Raw genomic sequence first — 16,200 nt, forward strand, 5'->3', positions numbered from 1 at the left:
TTTATTTTCCTGATCCACTCCCGTCCCAGAAGGTGGACCTCCCTCAGGCAACACATACAGATCCATCCTTTGGTGCTCTTTGTCCTTGTATCTCACCTTGACTTCTATCTTTCCGATGGGGTATACTTTGTGCCCCGTGTATGTCTTCAATACTAGTTCCGTATCCCGTAGGGGAATATGCTTGAATAACTTTTTATAATCATGCTTATTCATGACCGTCAACGCCGATCCGGTGTCCACTTCCATTTTCACTTGGACTTTTGCAATCTGTAGTGTGACCCAGATAGCTTGTCGGTCAGCTTCATTACTCACATTGTGAATTCTCAGACTATCCAGTTCCTTGCAGTTGGAGTGTGAGTCCGAATTCTGTTCTTCCGGATTCTTCCTAGTCACCTCATGTACCTTCCTGTACCTCTTTTGTGGTGACTCATTATTGTTTGTCTTCTTTCCTGACCGGCATACCTTAGCTATGTGACCGAGCTTGCCACATTTCCTACATTCCTGGTTTTTAAACCAGCATTGGTTCTGGTCGTGTGTTGTCTTCCCACAACGATAGCATTTCGTTGTACCCGAAGTAATTTGCTGCACCCTGAGTGCCGCTGCCTTTAGCTGCATTTCCGCCGTTCCTTTCGCTGCGGCTTCGTTCGATGCAGCAATAAGGACAGCCTCCTCAAGTGTAAGATCGTTCTCTTCGAGCAGTCGTTTTTGTGTTTCTTCCTTCGACATTCCGCTCACGAATTTGCCTCGCAACGCCTCTGTCAGATTCCCTCCAAACTGGCAGTATTTCGCTAGTCTACGCAGTTCGACCAAGTATTCTGCGTTGCTTTCGTCTTTCCTTTGCGTTCTCGCATAGAATTTGAATCGTTCCGCCAACATCAACGGTGTGGGGTTCAAGTGATCCTTCAGAACAGTCACAATATCATCGAAAGTCTGATCCGTCGGTTTAGCTGGTGCTAGTAGATGCTTCAAGAGCTCGTATGTCTTCGCGCCCATCGAGTTTAGCAAGGTTATAGCTTTGTCATCTTCTTCTATTTTATTGGCCTCACAATATATCTCAATGCGTTCTACATACGTGGCCCAGTCTTCTGCCTCGGAATTAAAATCGTTGATGTTACCACGCTTAGGCATCTTCCTCTCTTCCTGATAACACCACGAATTATTTCTTTAAATTTTCTTTTTTTTTCCAAGATGGCGGTTTCCCGCGCTTATCTTCTCTCCCCGCCCACTTCAATGGCGGTTTCCCGCTTCTGTCTTCTTCCCCGCCTAATGGCGGCTTCCCGCGTTTCTTCCCTGGCGGGAGGGGTACACTTTCCCCACGGGCGACGGCCGCTGGTTTTCAGGTTCACAGCCTGCGCGTCGGCTTCAGTGCTTTCCCTTTTCTCGCCAGGGCAACCGGCGCTGGGTACACCCCGTTGACGGCAAACAGTTTCAGCCGCTGGGCTGGCTCTCGCTCAGTTCCCCTTGCTCGGGCTCTGTCTCTCTCCCGCTCGCTCGGCTCTACCGGCGCTGGGTACACCCCGTTGACGGAGAACAGTTTCAGCCGCTGGACTGGCTCTCGCTCAGTCTCCCTTGCTCGGGCTCTGTCTCTCTCCCGCTCGCTCGGCTCTACCGGCACTGGGTACACCCCGTTGACGGAGAACAGTTTCAGCCGCTGGACTGGCTCTCGCTCAGTCTCCCTTGGTTGGCTCTGCCTCTCCCGCTCGCTCGGCTCCCAATCGCACCTCCCAGCCCTCTCGCAGTCCGGTGCTTCCCTCCCCGGCTGCGGCTGTGTTTATCTCTTCCCGCACCTACGTTCCCGGTCGCAGCGCTTCGTGGCTTCGGTCGCTGCCCGGCCTTTTTCGCCGGTCGCGGTCTAGCTGTCTCACGACGCCGTTGCGTCCCCCAGCCTGTCTGTACCGCGGCTTCCTTGCTCCACGCTGCCCCAGTCTCAGCGCCTCTGGGCCCGACTTCTGTCCGGCTCCTTTCCCCCTCGACCGTGGTCGAGTGCACCGCCCTTATCCTCCGGTTATTCTTTTTACTTTTCCCTTACTCACAGTCACCGTGGCCGCCTTGCTTCTCGTGCTGATCGGCTCACTCCTCACTGTGGCAGAAGGGACAGTCAGTGCCTGTTGCTGATGGAAGTCTTTGTCTCTAAATTCTTCCTCCTTTCTAGTTCTGCAGCCTCGAGTTTTTTTTTCCAGCAGAACGACGAGGGCAGTTGCCTCTTCTCGACGCTCGTTAACTGCTTCGGAAATATTTGCCGCAGGGTACGATCGGACTCGTCGCCACTGTAAAGTCTGTGGGTTGTTTAGTTAATTAATACACAGACCCCAAGAGTAACTTAAAACAGGACTTAACTATTCGAAGGTCGGGGCGAATAACTCCTGACACAGCACTTATATACCGGTGTGGTCACCGTCGGTATTACAGTATACAGAAGCCAACAAAGTAGTGCAACACCTAAAGTAGTTCTCTTAAAGGTGGACGGTTACATACAATAATTCTCTTAAAGGTAGACGGGTACATACACTACAACCTTCACCTGAACTGGTTAAGCAGCAGACAACATCAGCAACATTGACAACACCAGCTACCACAAGCAGTACAATGCCAGAAACAAGCGCCACAAATCAAACAACCATGAGCATGCACACTCCAACTCCAAGTGCGACAGCAACAACAACAAGAGCGGAACACACCAAAACACCACAGAGAGGAGTGGTCACCACCAAATCCACAAGATGGAGGGACAACATCGAACCACCTGAGCGATATCGCGAATAAGAAAAGAAAACTCACGATTCTTTGTATTTGATAATAATAGTTTAGATATAATATTTTTAAAATTAAGTTAAATTTCATGTTTTAGTTTTTTTGAGAAAGAGGGATGTTACATCGTTATATTATTACATCGTTAAATGGAACTACTTGTTACATCGTTATATGGAACTACTTTGGTTAGTGTATTTATATTGCTATTTGGCACACTGTGAAAGGCAGTGTGCAGTGCAAGGTCGGACATCTTGTATCACTCTGCACCATGCGGCAGTAACATCATAAAAGCAAGAACACAACTGCGTGAAAGTCGTAAACTAAATGAGTTAAAAGTGTCTGTAATAAGAACACAAGGAGACACAACAGGCCATTCGGCCCCTCGAGCCTGCTCCACCATTCAATAAGATTATGGTTGATCAGCGACCTCAACTCCACTTTCCCGCCCGATCTCCATATCCCTTGATTCCCCGAGAGTCCAAAAATCTATCGCTCTCAGTCTTGAATGTACGCAAAGACTCAGCATTCACAGCCCTCTGGGGCAGAGAATTCCAAAGAACCCTCTGAGTGAAGAAATTCCTCCTCATCTCGGTCTTAAATGGCCGACCCCTTATCCTGAGACTAAGGCCCCCTAGTTCTAGACACTCCAGCCAGGGGAAACAACCTCTCAGCATCTACCCTGTCAATCCCCTTCAGAATCTTGTATATTTCATTTTGCAATAACATAATATTGAACACCCATAGGAACATTAGGAACATGGGTCGGCCATTCAGCCCCACAGGCCTGCTCCGTCATTCAATCAGATCATGGCTGATCTGCACCTCAACTCCATTTTCCCGCCTTTGCTCCATATGCTTTGATGCCATCAATAGCAGAATCTTCAGAACAAAACATTTAGATGACGAGCTTGTGACTGTATCTGTTCCAAGCTTTTAGTGTAAACGTAAATGGCATGAAAAGATAATTTAACAAAAATCCCAGTTAGCATTAACAAATTTGCACCCAAGGCAAAACAAAGTGCTGGTAAATGTGGTAAAAGCACATTGGCCCTGAAATTAGGATCGGGAGCTTGCCGCGCGTGCAAGCCCCCGATGTTCACTTACCCGGCGCGCTGACATTTTAATTCTGGCCCGCATTGCATTTCCTCTCACTGGCCCGCTTCAGGTCCTGCCGCGCTGTGCGTGCGTGACCCAGTGGCGTACTTAGTGCGATGAGCCGGCTGGGATCACGTGAGCACAGGGCAACCAATGGGAGGTTGCAAAAGCTCATTCATGAGTTTGACAGTAAGAGCTGTCAAACTCATGAAAACTCCTGGCCCCAAAACACTACTTAAACCTGAAAGAAAATTTAAAAAAAACATTGCACTACTTAAATGAACCATAAAGAACTCTGAAAAAATATTTTAAACAATAATTTTAAAATTTGAAAAAATATTTTATATAAAAAATCGGGGCTAAAACTAAACTTACCTTACTGTAAATTCTTTAAAAATAACAAACCTGTGGAAAAAAAATTCTCAATTGTATTAATAGACCACTTACCTGTAAAACGAAGTACTTACGTGTGGTTTTTCAATGCGTAAATACCGGAGGCCTTTACACACGCGCAACTCTCTAAAAATAGAGGAAATCCAAGTCGCACGCGCTGCCCGATACCGCGCACGCGTTGAGCCTCTTAACCCCTTGGGTCAGAGGACAGGAAATGCCGGTTTTCAGCGCATGCGCTGTGCATGCTGAAAACCGTCAATTCCTCTGGGCACACGTGTGAGTACCCCGCCCTTACTCACGCGTTGTGCCCGGAATTACTGGGCCATTGTGACGATAGTATAGAATGCAGCATGAAGGATGTAAAGTATCATTACATCCCAGGTAATAGGGATAAGTGAACATAGAAACATAGAAGATAGGAGCAGGAGTAGGCCATTCGGCCCCTCGAACCTGCTCCGCCATTCAATGAGATCATGGCTGATCATCCAAACTCAGTACCCTGTCCCTGCCTTCTCCCCATATCCCTTGATCCCTTTAGCCTTAAGAAATATATCTAACTCCTTCTTGAATATATTTAATGAATTGGCCTCAACTGCCTTCTGTGGTAGAGAATTCCACAGGTTCACCACTCTCTGGGTGAAGAAATTCCTCCTCATCTCTGTCCTAAATGGCTTACCCCTTATCCTTAGACTGTGACCCCTGGTTCTGGACTCCCCCGCCATCGGGAACATCCTTCCTGCATCTAGCCTGTCTAGTCCTGTTAGAATTTTATAAGTTTCAGTGAGATCCCCGCTCATTCTTCTAAACTCCAGCGAGTACAAGCCCAATCGACCCAATCTCTCCTCATACGTCATTCCTGCCATCCCAGGTATCAGTCTGGTGAATCTTTGCTGCACTCCCTCCATGGCAAGAACATCCTTCCTCAGATAAGGTGACCAAAACTGCACACAATACTCAAGGTGTGGTCTCACCAAGGCCCTGAGAACATGGTGTATTTTTATTTTCTCGTTCTTGTGATCAAATCTCTCCATGGCCACACCCCTCCCTATCTCTGTACCTTCCCCTAGTCCTACAACCCTCCAAGAACTCTGCTTTCCTCCAATTCTAGCCACTTGCACAGCCCCGATTTCCTTCACCCATCATTGGTGGCTGCACCTTCAGCTGCCTAGTCCCTGAGCTCTGGAATTCCCTTCTTAAACTTCTCCGCCTCTCTATCTCTCCCTCCTCCTTTATGGCGCTCCTTAAAACCAACCTCTTTGACCAAGCTTTTGGTCACCTGTCCCTATATCTCCTTATTTGGCTTGGTGTCAAATTTTGTCTGATAACGCTCCTGTGAAGCGCCTTGGGATGTTTTACTATGTTAAAGGTGCTATATAAATACAAGTTGTTGTTGTGGTCTTAAGGGTAGTTTCTTTCTCTTTATCTCCACATTCTTCTCTTCTCGCATGGGCATGCCCCCAAACCTTTCATTATCAGCCTTTGAACCAATCCCTAAAAGGGTCACACGAGAGTGACCCTGGGATGGCTCTCCTCCTTGTGAGGATGTGGTTGGACTTCACTTAACATAACTGGTCAGAAACTTAACTGTGTGGGGGTACTGTGCATCCAATGCTGTTGTGTCATAGGTGGTTGCTCCAACACTGATCTTGGCCATCTTTTTTAATGAGTTCAGAACACAACAACTTGCATTTATATAGCGCCTTTAATGTAGCAAAATGTCTCAAGGTGCTTCACAGGAGTGTTATCAAACAAAATAATTGACGCCGAAGCCAAAGAAGGAGATATTAGGACAGGCGACCAAAAGCTTGGTCAAAGAGGTAGGTTTTATGGTGCGACTTAAAAAAGGAGAGCGAGGCGGAGAGGTTCAGTGTCAGCTGTGGCTCAGTGGGCAGCGCTCTCGCTTCTGAGTCAGAAGGTTGTGGGTTCAAGTCCCACTCCAGGGACTTAAGCACAAAAATCTAGGCTGACACTCCAGTGCAGTGCTGAGGGAGTGCTGCACTGTCGGAGGTGCCATCTTTCAGATGAGACGTTAAACTGAAGCCCCATCTGCCCTCTCAGGTGGACATAAAAGATCTCATGGCACTATTTCGAAGAAGAGCAGGGGAGTTATCCCCGGTGTCTTGGCCAATAATTATCCCTCAATCAACATAACAAAAACAGATTATCTAGTCATTATCACATTGCTGTTTGTGGGAGCTTGCTGTGTGCAAATTGGCTGCTGTGTTTCCTACATTTCAACAGTGACTACACTTCATTGGCAGTAAAGTGCTTGGAGATGTCTGGTGGTTGTGAAAGGTGCTATATAAATGCAAGTCTTTCTTTCTTTCTAGAGCTTTGGGCCTAGGCAGCTGAAGGCATGGCTGCTAATGGCGGGGGGGGGGGGGGGGGGTGAAGGAAGTCAGGGATGCACAAGAGGCCAGAATTGGAGGAGCGCAGAGTTGTTGTAGGGCTGGAGGAGGATACAGAGATAGGAGAGGAGTGAGGCCATGGAGGGATTTGAACACCAAGGATGAGAAAATAAAAATACACTATGTTCACTTATCCCTGTTACCTATGTTGTGTCTCCTTGTGTTCTTATATATACTATATATATTACAGACACTTTTAGTTCATTTTAGTTAGTGCTTTTACTCAGCTGTATTTTTGCTGTTACAGTGCTGCCGCATGGTGCGGAGTGATACAAGATGTCCGACGCTGCACTGTGCACTGCCCGTGCACAGTGTGTCACATAGCAATATAACTACACCAAACCAAAGTAGTTCCATACCAAAGTAGTTCCATTTAACGATGTGATACTATAACAATGTAACATCTCTCTTTCTCAAAAAACTAAAACATGAAATTTAACAATTTAAATTAACAAATATTATATCTAAACTATTATTATCAACTACAAAGAATCGTGAGTTTTTTTTTCTTATTCGCGATATCGCTCAGGTGGTTGGATGTTGTCCCTCCATCTTGTGGATTTGGTGGTGACCATTCCTCTCTGCGGTGTTTTGGTGTGTTCCGCTCTCGTTGTTATTGCTGTCGCCTTTGGAGTTGGAGTGTGCATGCTCGTGGTTGTTTGATTGGTAGCGCTTGTTTCTGGTGTTGTACTGCTTGTGTTTTTGCTGATGTTGTCTGCTGCTTATCCAGTTCAGGTGAAGGTCTGATGTGGAGTCTGTTCCGTCTGTATTGGTTACCAGGTTCAGTCTCTACGAAGTAGGATCTTGGAGTATCAGCTTTTCCATGGACCTTGGCTGGATTCCAGGTTTTCAACACCAGGTCTTGCACATGCACTGATTGTCCATTCAGCAATTCTGGTAGCATCTTTGCATGTTTATCGTAATGTTTGCTTCCTACGATTTGTGCTTCTGCCAGCTTTTGTCTGAAGTCCTCCTGGTCCTGGGGAGGATGTATTTTTGCTGGTAGTGTAGTCTTAAACTTCCTCCCATTCAGCAATTCCGCAGGTGATTTCATGTCTGCTTTCAGTGGTGTTGATCTGAGTGATAGGAGGGCAAGGTCTTGGTCTTCCCCCATCTCACTACTTTTGATGAGAGTTCTCTTGACAGTCTGGATCTGTCTTTTGATGAACCCGTGTCCCCTTGGGAAATGTGGGGATGAGGTTACTATTTTGAACCCATACTTTTCTGCCAGAGCTCTGAATTCACTCGATGTGAACTGGGTTCCTTTGTCACAGATTACCTTTTCCGGGATTCCTTGTTCAGCAAACAAGCTCTTTGCAATCCTGGTGGTAGTTGTGGCTCTCAGATCTTTCATCCTTCTCACAAAAGGAAACTTGGAATAGTAATCTGTCACTATGAGATACCATTCTTGATTGCACATGAAGCGATCTGCCCCAACAGTGTGCCATGGTCTTGACGGTATTTCACTAGGTATCATCTCTTTATGTTGTGCGTTTCTGTATTTCTGGCATATACCACATGCAGAGACCATCTGTTCGATATTTTTGTACATGCCTATCCAGTATACAGCTGATCTGGCTCTCAGCTTGCATTTCTCCATTCCCATGTGGCCTTCATGTATGAGATGGAGAAGTTGTGTCTGCATCGTCTTTGGCACGATGATCCTCGATCCAGCAAGGAGAATACCGTCTTCTACTGCAATATCGCCTTTAATCATCCAGTATTGACGAATTGTCGCCTGTACCTGCTGGATTCTCTCCGGCCACCCCTGTATTACTTGTGTGAGTAGTTGCAACTCCTCATCTTTGCTAGTCTCATCTCTGATTTGACTGAGCTTTGTAGGGGTAACATTCACTAGGTGGTGGATTTTTACTGTTAGGCCCTCCACCTCGTGTTTCTCATATGGTGACAATCGAGACAACGCATCTGCTAGCACCATTTCCTTTCCTGGCTCATATTTAAGCGTGAAGTCATAGCTTTGGATCCTTAGAAGTAGTCTTTGCAGTCTTGCAGGCGCTTTGCACAGATTCTTCTTATAGATCTGTTCTAGTGGACGATGGTCACTCTCTATTGTAAATCGCCTGCCATATAGGTATGTATGGAATTTCTCGCATCCGTACACTACTGCTAATAGTTCTCTTTCTATGTTGGCGTATCTCGTCTCGGCTGACGTCAAGGCCTTTGATGCGAAAGCTATCGGCTTTCCTTCCTGCACCAGAGCTGCCCCTAGTCCTCTGGTAGAAGCGTTTACTTGCAGAGTGACTGGTTTTCTTCTGTCATAATATGACAGACTTGTTTCTTTGCACAACAGTTCTTTAAGTTGTTTGAAATTCCTTTTGTGTGATTCAGACCACTGGTATTCGGCATCTTCTTTCAATAGCTCTCTGAGATTTGTTGTATGTTCCGACATGTGTGGGATGAAAGAACTCATGTATTGGACCAAGCCGAGGTAACTCCTCAGCTCTTTCTTGTCTTTGGGTGGTTTCATTTCAGCAATCACCGCAATCTTCTCTGGATTTGGCTTGACTCCCTCTGGTGTATAAATCATACCGAAGAATTGGCATTCCTTGACTTTAACTATGCACTTATCTGCATTTAACTTGATGCCCGCCTTCCTGGTACTCTCCATGGCCTCATGTAGGTGCATGTCATGGTCTCTTTCATCTGCTCCATATATCTGAATATCATCAGCTATTCCTATAGCTCCTTCACAGCCTCTGTATGTCTCGTCTATTTTCTGTTGAAAGATATCTTGACTGACCTTTAGCCCGAATGGTAGCCGCAGGAATTTGTAATGCCCAAATGGTGTGTTGAATGTTGTCAATGTTGTTGATTCCTCATCCAACTTCACATTCTAATATCCATTTCTGGCATCTAGTTTTGAGAAAACCTTGGCTCCTGCCAGTGATGGCGTAATCTCCTCTAGCGTTGGGGTGGGATAGTGGTCCCTCTTTATCGCCTGGTTTAGATCTTTGGGGTCCAAACATATTCTGAGACGCCCGTTTGGCTTTTCTCGTACCACAATTGAGTTTACCCAGTCTGTGGGTTCAGTGACCTTTACGATCACTCCCTTTTCTTCCATCTCCTTTAGCTCTCTTTCAAGCTTTGTCTTCAGCTCGATGGGTACTTTTCGTGGAGCATGGATAACGGGCTTTACCTCTGGATCGATGGTGATGTGGTATTGGTAATCTCCGAAGCATCCCACTGTATCATCAAAACATTCCGGATACATGTCTATCAAGTCTTTTTTACTCTTGATTTGTGGGTGGTTCTCCAGTGGGGTGTTGCTGTCTATCTTCAGTGGTATTTCCGTCAGGTCGTGATGCACTGAGATCAATCTCAACTTCTCGCAGCTGTTTAATCCCAGGATCGCTGGCCCCTCAGTGTCGGTGACATAGAACATGCAGTTGATGTTCTTTCTTTTATGTGTCCCTTTGATAAAGGTTATTCCGAGTTGTTTAATCTCACTCCCCCCGTACGCTGTCAGCGTGACATTACTTGCCTTTAAACAACCATTTTTCGGGTAGCCATCTTCTCTCAGGTTTTCGGGAAAGATCTGCTGGTACAGTCTCAATGGGAGAATGTTGCTCTGAGCCCCTGCGTCCAGCTTCAACTTTAAGTTGATGGTTGTGGGCCGACCTTTGACCTTTTTTTTGATTTGGATGATGGTGTGCAATTCTCTCCTCGGAGTATTTTCAGCTCTGGACATCTCGTGAAGCTGTATCTTTATGGTTTCGATGTTTAGTGCATTGTCGTGATCATCATCATCATCCTGCTCATCCATGGCATGGATATTGTGTTTCTTTCTCTGGTTCTGCTGTCCGCCTTTGTTTTTGATGTATGTTCCTTCTTTCTTCGTTCTACACCTCTTTTCCCAGTGGTTTAGTTTGCCACATGCATTGCAGCTTGTTCCATATGCTGAACATTTCCTCTTGTCTGTGTAATTGTGCGGTCTTCCACAATTTCTGCACATTTCCCCCATTGTCATGTGCATGTCTTTGTGTGTTGTACTTTTCTCTCACTGCATCCACTCTGTTGTCCGTCTCAGAAGCCGTCCGCATGTCAGCCGTTTGAGAAATCAGCATTTTCATTTGCTGCTTCATGGCTTCATGAGCTCTCGCAGTATCTATAGCCTCTGTTATTCTGAGCTTTTCTTTTCCTATCAGGGCTTTTTGTACCTCTACATGCGCTGACCCCCATATTAGCTGGTCCACAAGCCTTTCCTCCAGTCCCTTAAATTTACACTTGTTGGCTTTATTTCTCAGCCTTGTCAGGAAATTGTCAGCTGTTTCACCGGGTTCCTGTCTTAGACTCTGGAATTTGTATCTGTGTATACGGTGATTGGATTTAGGCTCTAGATGGTTGCTGAATTTATCAAAAATTTTCGCAGGGTTTTCCTTTTCCTCTTCAGTCAAACTCCAGCTATTATACAAATCTAGACCTTTTTCTCCTGTCCACAACAGAATGTAACTAACCTTTTCCTCGTTGGTAGTACCCTTCAGGAAGCTTTTGAATGTAAGCTCACATTTCTGTTTGAACTTGCGGAATGCTTCTACTATATCGTCGGCTTCCCAGTTCATGAGAGGTTGCATTTGCACAGTCAGTGCAGCGGCAGCCGTCATTTTAGTTTCCCGTATGATTCACTCTCAATCTCTGCAGACACCGGCACTCACAATCAGCTCATAAAATCACTTTTCGTCTTATTCGTAGTTCGTATAGCACAATTTTGTACTCACTTATACCGCTGCCACCATGTTGTGTCTCCCTGTGTTCTTATATACTATATATATTACAGACACTTTTAGTTCATTTTAGTTAGTGCTTTTACTCAGCTGTATTTTTGCTTTGTTACAGTGCTGCCGCATGGTGCGGAGTGATACAAGATGTCCGACGCTGCACTGTGCACTGCCCGTGCACAGTGTGCCACATAGCAATATAACTACACCATACCAAAGTAGTTCCATACCAAAGTAGTTCCATTTAACGATGTGATACTATAACAATGTAACACCTAGGATGGGGCTGCCGGACCGGGAGCCAATGTAGGTCAGCGAGCACAGTTGGGGATGCAAGAAAGGACAGAAATGGAGCCTTCTAAAACTGATCCTGTTGAAGAAACTGCAGAGAATCTAATTGGTTGTTCTAAGCCTGCCACAGGCAATCATAGTTTTTAATCTTTGTGGAAAGATTGAAACATATAAGTTCCTGAGGGGTCTTGACAGGGTGGATGTGGAGAGGATGTTTCCTCCTGTGGGAGAATCTAGAACTAGGGGTCACTGTTTAAAAATAAGGGGTCGCCCATTTAAGACAGAGATGAGGAGAAATTTTTTCTCACAGTGGGTCGTGAATCTTTGGAACTCTCTTTGTCAGGGGGCGGTGGAAGCAGAGTCTTTGAATATTTTTAAGGCAGAGGTAGATAGATTCTTGATAAGCAAGGGGGTGAAAGGTTATCGAGGGTAGGCGGGAATGTGGAGTAATCGGATCGGCCATGATCTTATTGAATGGCGGAGCAGGCTCGAGGAGCCGAGTGGCCTACTCCTGCTCCTAATTCGTATGTTCGTATATTCGGATCACCTTAGAAAACTGGTGATTTCTTTTGAACAAATGATTGGTAAAATATGTACAGAGTTACACCCAACCAATTTTAATAGATTTTTATTCATTACCAGGCCATCCATGCAGAACTCTCCAAACTGGTTAAGAAGCGGACTGGCCAGACAGGACCCCTGAAGCAAAAAGACAGCATGTGCCAGAAACCTGGGGAGAAGCCGGTGCCATTCCTTCCAGCCCCACAGGAGTCGGCCCTGGTATGGAATCTGTCCTACTGTACACGACCTAAACGAAAGTAAGAAGGACATTTCGAAACATCACTGCTTCCTGCCCCTAAACTCCCAACGTTGTGTTGCAGGCTGTCCCGTGGAAGTGGCTTTTTGGAGCTGCGATGGTGGCCATTGGAAGCATGGTGACCACGGTTGTGTTGGCGGCAAGAGGCTAACCAGCGGCAGACAGACAAGACCACACAAAGGCCATTGCACAAGATGGACCCAACTCGGAGGAGTTTGTTCTGGTCATGCCAATGTGTATATATATTCTGATGTTGACAGAAAGAGGAAAAGGTGGAAAATCATTTTAAAATAGCCTCAATGCAGAATTTGCTCAATTAGAGAGTAGAAGCATTTAAATTCAATGCAGAAGCCAATTATTTTACCAAACTACATTGAGATATTGCATTGTATGCTGTGGTAATGCAATCATATAATTCACTGTAAATTCCTTTACCGTATTAAACAGAGCCTAATTATTATAACCATGTATAACATATGGCACAATTCAGATATGACAAACGTTTAGAAAAATACCAAGGGTGAGTTTTAACAATGGCGTCCGCCGCACACCTGCCCCTTAAATTAAACATTGGAAGTACCGTCTTTGGAAATATGTCTGTAAACATATATGGCTACTTTGGGAGTTCTCCGTATTCATGTTTAATGGGACTTTAAATTTATAAATTTTGGAGTTATTTTCTGCCGACACAGGCACAATGGGCTGAATGGCCTACTTCTGGGCGATAAGATTCTATGATCACATTCCACTGGGTAGTTTAAAGCAGTTTTTCCAAGTGGCAAGCAGTGACTAGTGGGGTACCGCAGGGATCGGTCCTTGGACCCCAGCTATTCACAATATATATTAATGATCTAGACGAGGGAACTAGATGTAATATCTCCAAATTTGCAGATGACACAAAGCTGGGTGGGCGTGTGTGCTGTGAGGATGATGCCGAGAAACTCCAGGATTATTTGGACAGGTTGGGTGATTGGGCAAAAGCATGGCAGATGCAATATAACGTGGATAAATGCGAGGTTATCCACTTTGGTGGCAAAAACAGGAAGGCAGATTATTATCTGAATGGCAATAGATTGGGGGAAGGGGAAGTGCAATGAGACCTGGGTGTCCTTGTGCACCAGTCGCTGAAGGTAAGCATGCAGGTGCAGCAGGCGGTTAAGAAGGCAAATGGCATGTTGGCCTTCGTAGCGAGAGGGTTTGAGTACAGGAACAAGGATGTCTTGCTGCAGTTGTACAGGGCCTTGGTGAGACCACATCTTGAGTATTGTGTGCAGTTTTGGTCGCCTTATCTGAGGAAGGATGTTCTTGCCATGGAAGGAGTTCAGCGAAGATTCACCAGGCTGATACCTGGGATGGCAGGAATGACGTATGAGGAGAGATTGGGTCGATTGGGCTTGTACTCGCTGGAGTTTAGAAGAATGAGAGGGGATCTCATTGAAACTTATAAAATTCTGACAGGACTGGACAGACTAGATGCAGGAAGGATGTTCCCGATGGTCGGGGAGTCCAGAACCAGGGGTCACCGTCTAAGGATAAGGGGTAGGCCATTTAGGACAGAAATGAGGAGGAATTTCTTCACCCAGAGAGTGGTGAACCTGTGGAATTCTCTACCATAGAAGGCAGTAGAGGCCAATTCATTAAATATATTCAAGAAGGAGTTGGATATATTTCTTAAGGCTAAAGGGATCAAGGGGTATGGGGAGAAAGCAGGGACCGGGTACTGAATTTGGATGATGAGCCATGATCTCGTTGAATGGCGGAGCAGGCTCGAGGGGCCGAATGGCCTACTCCTGCTCCTATCTTCTATGTTTCTATGTTTTCAAATCTTTTCCTTGATTCAACCAAGAAATTCTAATGCAATTCTCATTGAAACATTTAACATTCTGAGGGGGATTGACAGAGTAGATGCTGAGAGGTTGTTTCCCCTGGCTGGAGTGTCTTGAACTAGGGGGCATAGTCTCAGGATAAGGCCATTTAAAACTGAGCTGAGGAGGAATTTCTTCACTCAGAGGGTTGTGAATCTTTGGAATTCTCTGCCCCAGATGGCTGTGGATGCTGAGTCGTTGAGTATGTTCACGGTTGAGAACGATAGATTTTTGGACTCTAGGGGAATCGAGGGATATGGAGATTCGGGCGGGAAAGTGAAGTTGAGGTCGAAGATCAGCCATGATCTCATTGAATGGCGGAGCAGGCTCGAAGGGCCGAATGGCCTACTCCTGCTCCTAATTCTTGTGTTCTTATGTCCTTATACCAATAACCCTTGGCAATTGCAGTACTTTCTTTTGAGGGGGGAGGGATTTGTTGACGTGTCTTATGCTTGTACTCTACAGCCCTTTTACATGCTCTCAGTTATACAGTAACAGAAAGGTCAAACAGAAAGGTTATCAAATAATAATTGGCACTCTGCAAGTATAAATTGTGGTATTTTGAGTAGATCACTTGATAATCATTTACCCTGTGGACTTTCCTTCCATTGCAAACTTTAACACATAATCAATGAATGCAAGAAACGGTGGAAAATAAATTTGATTTTATCTAATTTACGGCATTGCTTTTTGTATCAGGGTATTAAGAACCAGATACCGTTTATCTAGTTGTACATTGTTCTTTATCATTAAATCCATGACTAGATTAGATGAAAGCTTAATTAACACTAACATACAGTCTTATCACCAGCGAGTTTAGACTATAAATATTGCACAGGATACGGGAGCCAATATTTAGGTGGGTACTTCTTATTTTGGAAAGGCACCATGGTTACTGCAGGAAATACAGGCTTGAGGAGCTGAAAGGCCTATTCATGCTCCTATCTTTCTAAGTTCCTAAGTCAGCATCTCTGACAGTGCTGCACTCCCTCAGTACTGCACTGAAATGACAGCCTGGATAATGTGCTCAAGTCTCTGGAGAGGGACTTGCACTCGTGACCTTCTGACTCTGATTGAATAGGTTAGGGAGGACCAGGGGTCACACATTTAAGTTATATAAGGGCCAGATCTAGGTTAGATGTCAGGAGGTGGTTCTTTTCCCAGAGAATAGTGGGCCTCTGGAACAGGCTGCCGTCTGGACGCTGATTCGCTGAATTCCTTCAAGCGAGAGCTGGACCTGTTTCTGGCTGGGGCGGAGATCACCGTTTACAGAAGGTAGGCACTGCAGTGAATTCAGGGCCAGGGTGATCTCCCGGATTAGTTTCGATCACCTAGATGGGTCGGAGAGGAATTTCCCAGATTTTTTTCCCCAAATTGGCCTGGAGTTTAAATCTGGTTTTTCGCCTCTCCCAGGAGATCACATGGTTTCAGGTGGGGTGGAAAGTATGTTGTGATACACAAGGTATCGCAATTGTGTGGGACAGGTTGAATGGACCAGAGGGTCTTTACCTGTCCATCATTGTTCGTATGTTTGTATGTATGATGCGAGACTGCTATCACTCAACCTTTTCAGCCCTATATTCCTATGTCTCTGATTTAATTGCTTGATGTCCATGCGGTCCTGTCCACAAACCTTACCTCTTGTGTCACCATTTTGAGTAACACTTTTACTGTCAACAGTTACAATGGAAACTGCCTGTGTTAACATTCTTAAGGCAATTCCATATAGGGAGAAATTAAAACAGAAAATGCTGGGAATACTCAGCAGATCAGGCAGCATCTGTGGAGAGAGAAACAGAGTTAACGTTTCAGGTCGATGACCTTTCGTCAAAAGTTGTCCCTCA

At 45.5% G+C, this 16,200-nt stretch overlaps 1 protein-coding gene across 1 annotated transcript in view; it reads left to right on the top strand.

Annotated features, from left to right (window-relative positions):
• Positions 1-13,769, top strand: part of fkbp16 (FKBP prolyl isomerase 16) — a 64,833-nt gene extending 51,064 nt beyond the window's left edge. The window contains exons 5-6 of the mRNA XM_085968829.1: positions 12,317-12,454; positions 12,556-13,769. Of these exons, the coding sequence (XP_085824955.1) occupies positions 12,317-12,454; positions 12,556-12,642 (225 nt within the window). The 3' untranslated portion in view covers positions 12,643-13,769. The remainder of the gene's footprint in view (positions 1-12,316; positions 12,455-12,555) is intronic.
• The last annotated feature ends 2,431 nt before the right edge of the window (positions 13,770-16,200 follow it).

Source organism: Somniosus microcephalus, chromosome 27, assembly GCF_052327205.1.
Source record: "Somniosus microcephalus isolate GS21.2 chromosome 27, FLI_Smic_1.0, whole genome shotgun sequence".
Taxonomy (NCBI): domain Eukaryota; kingdom Metazoa; phylum Chordata; class Chondrichthyes; order Squaliformes; family Somniosidae; genus Somniosus; species Somniosus microcephalus.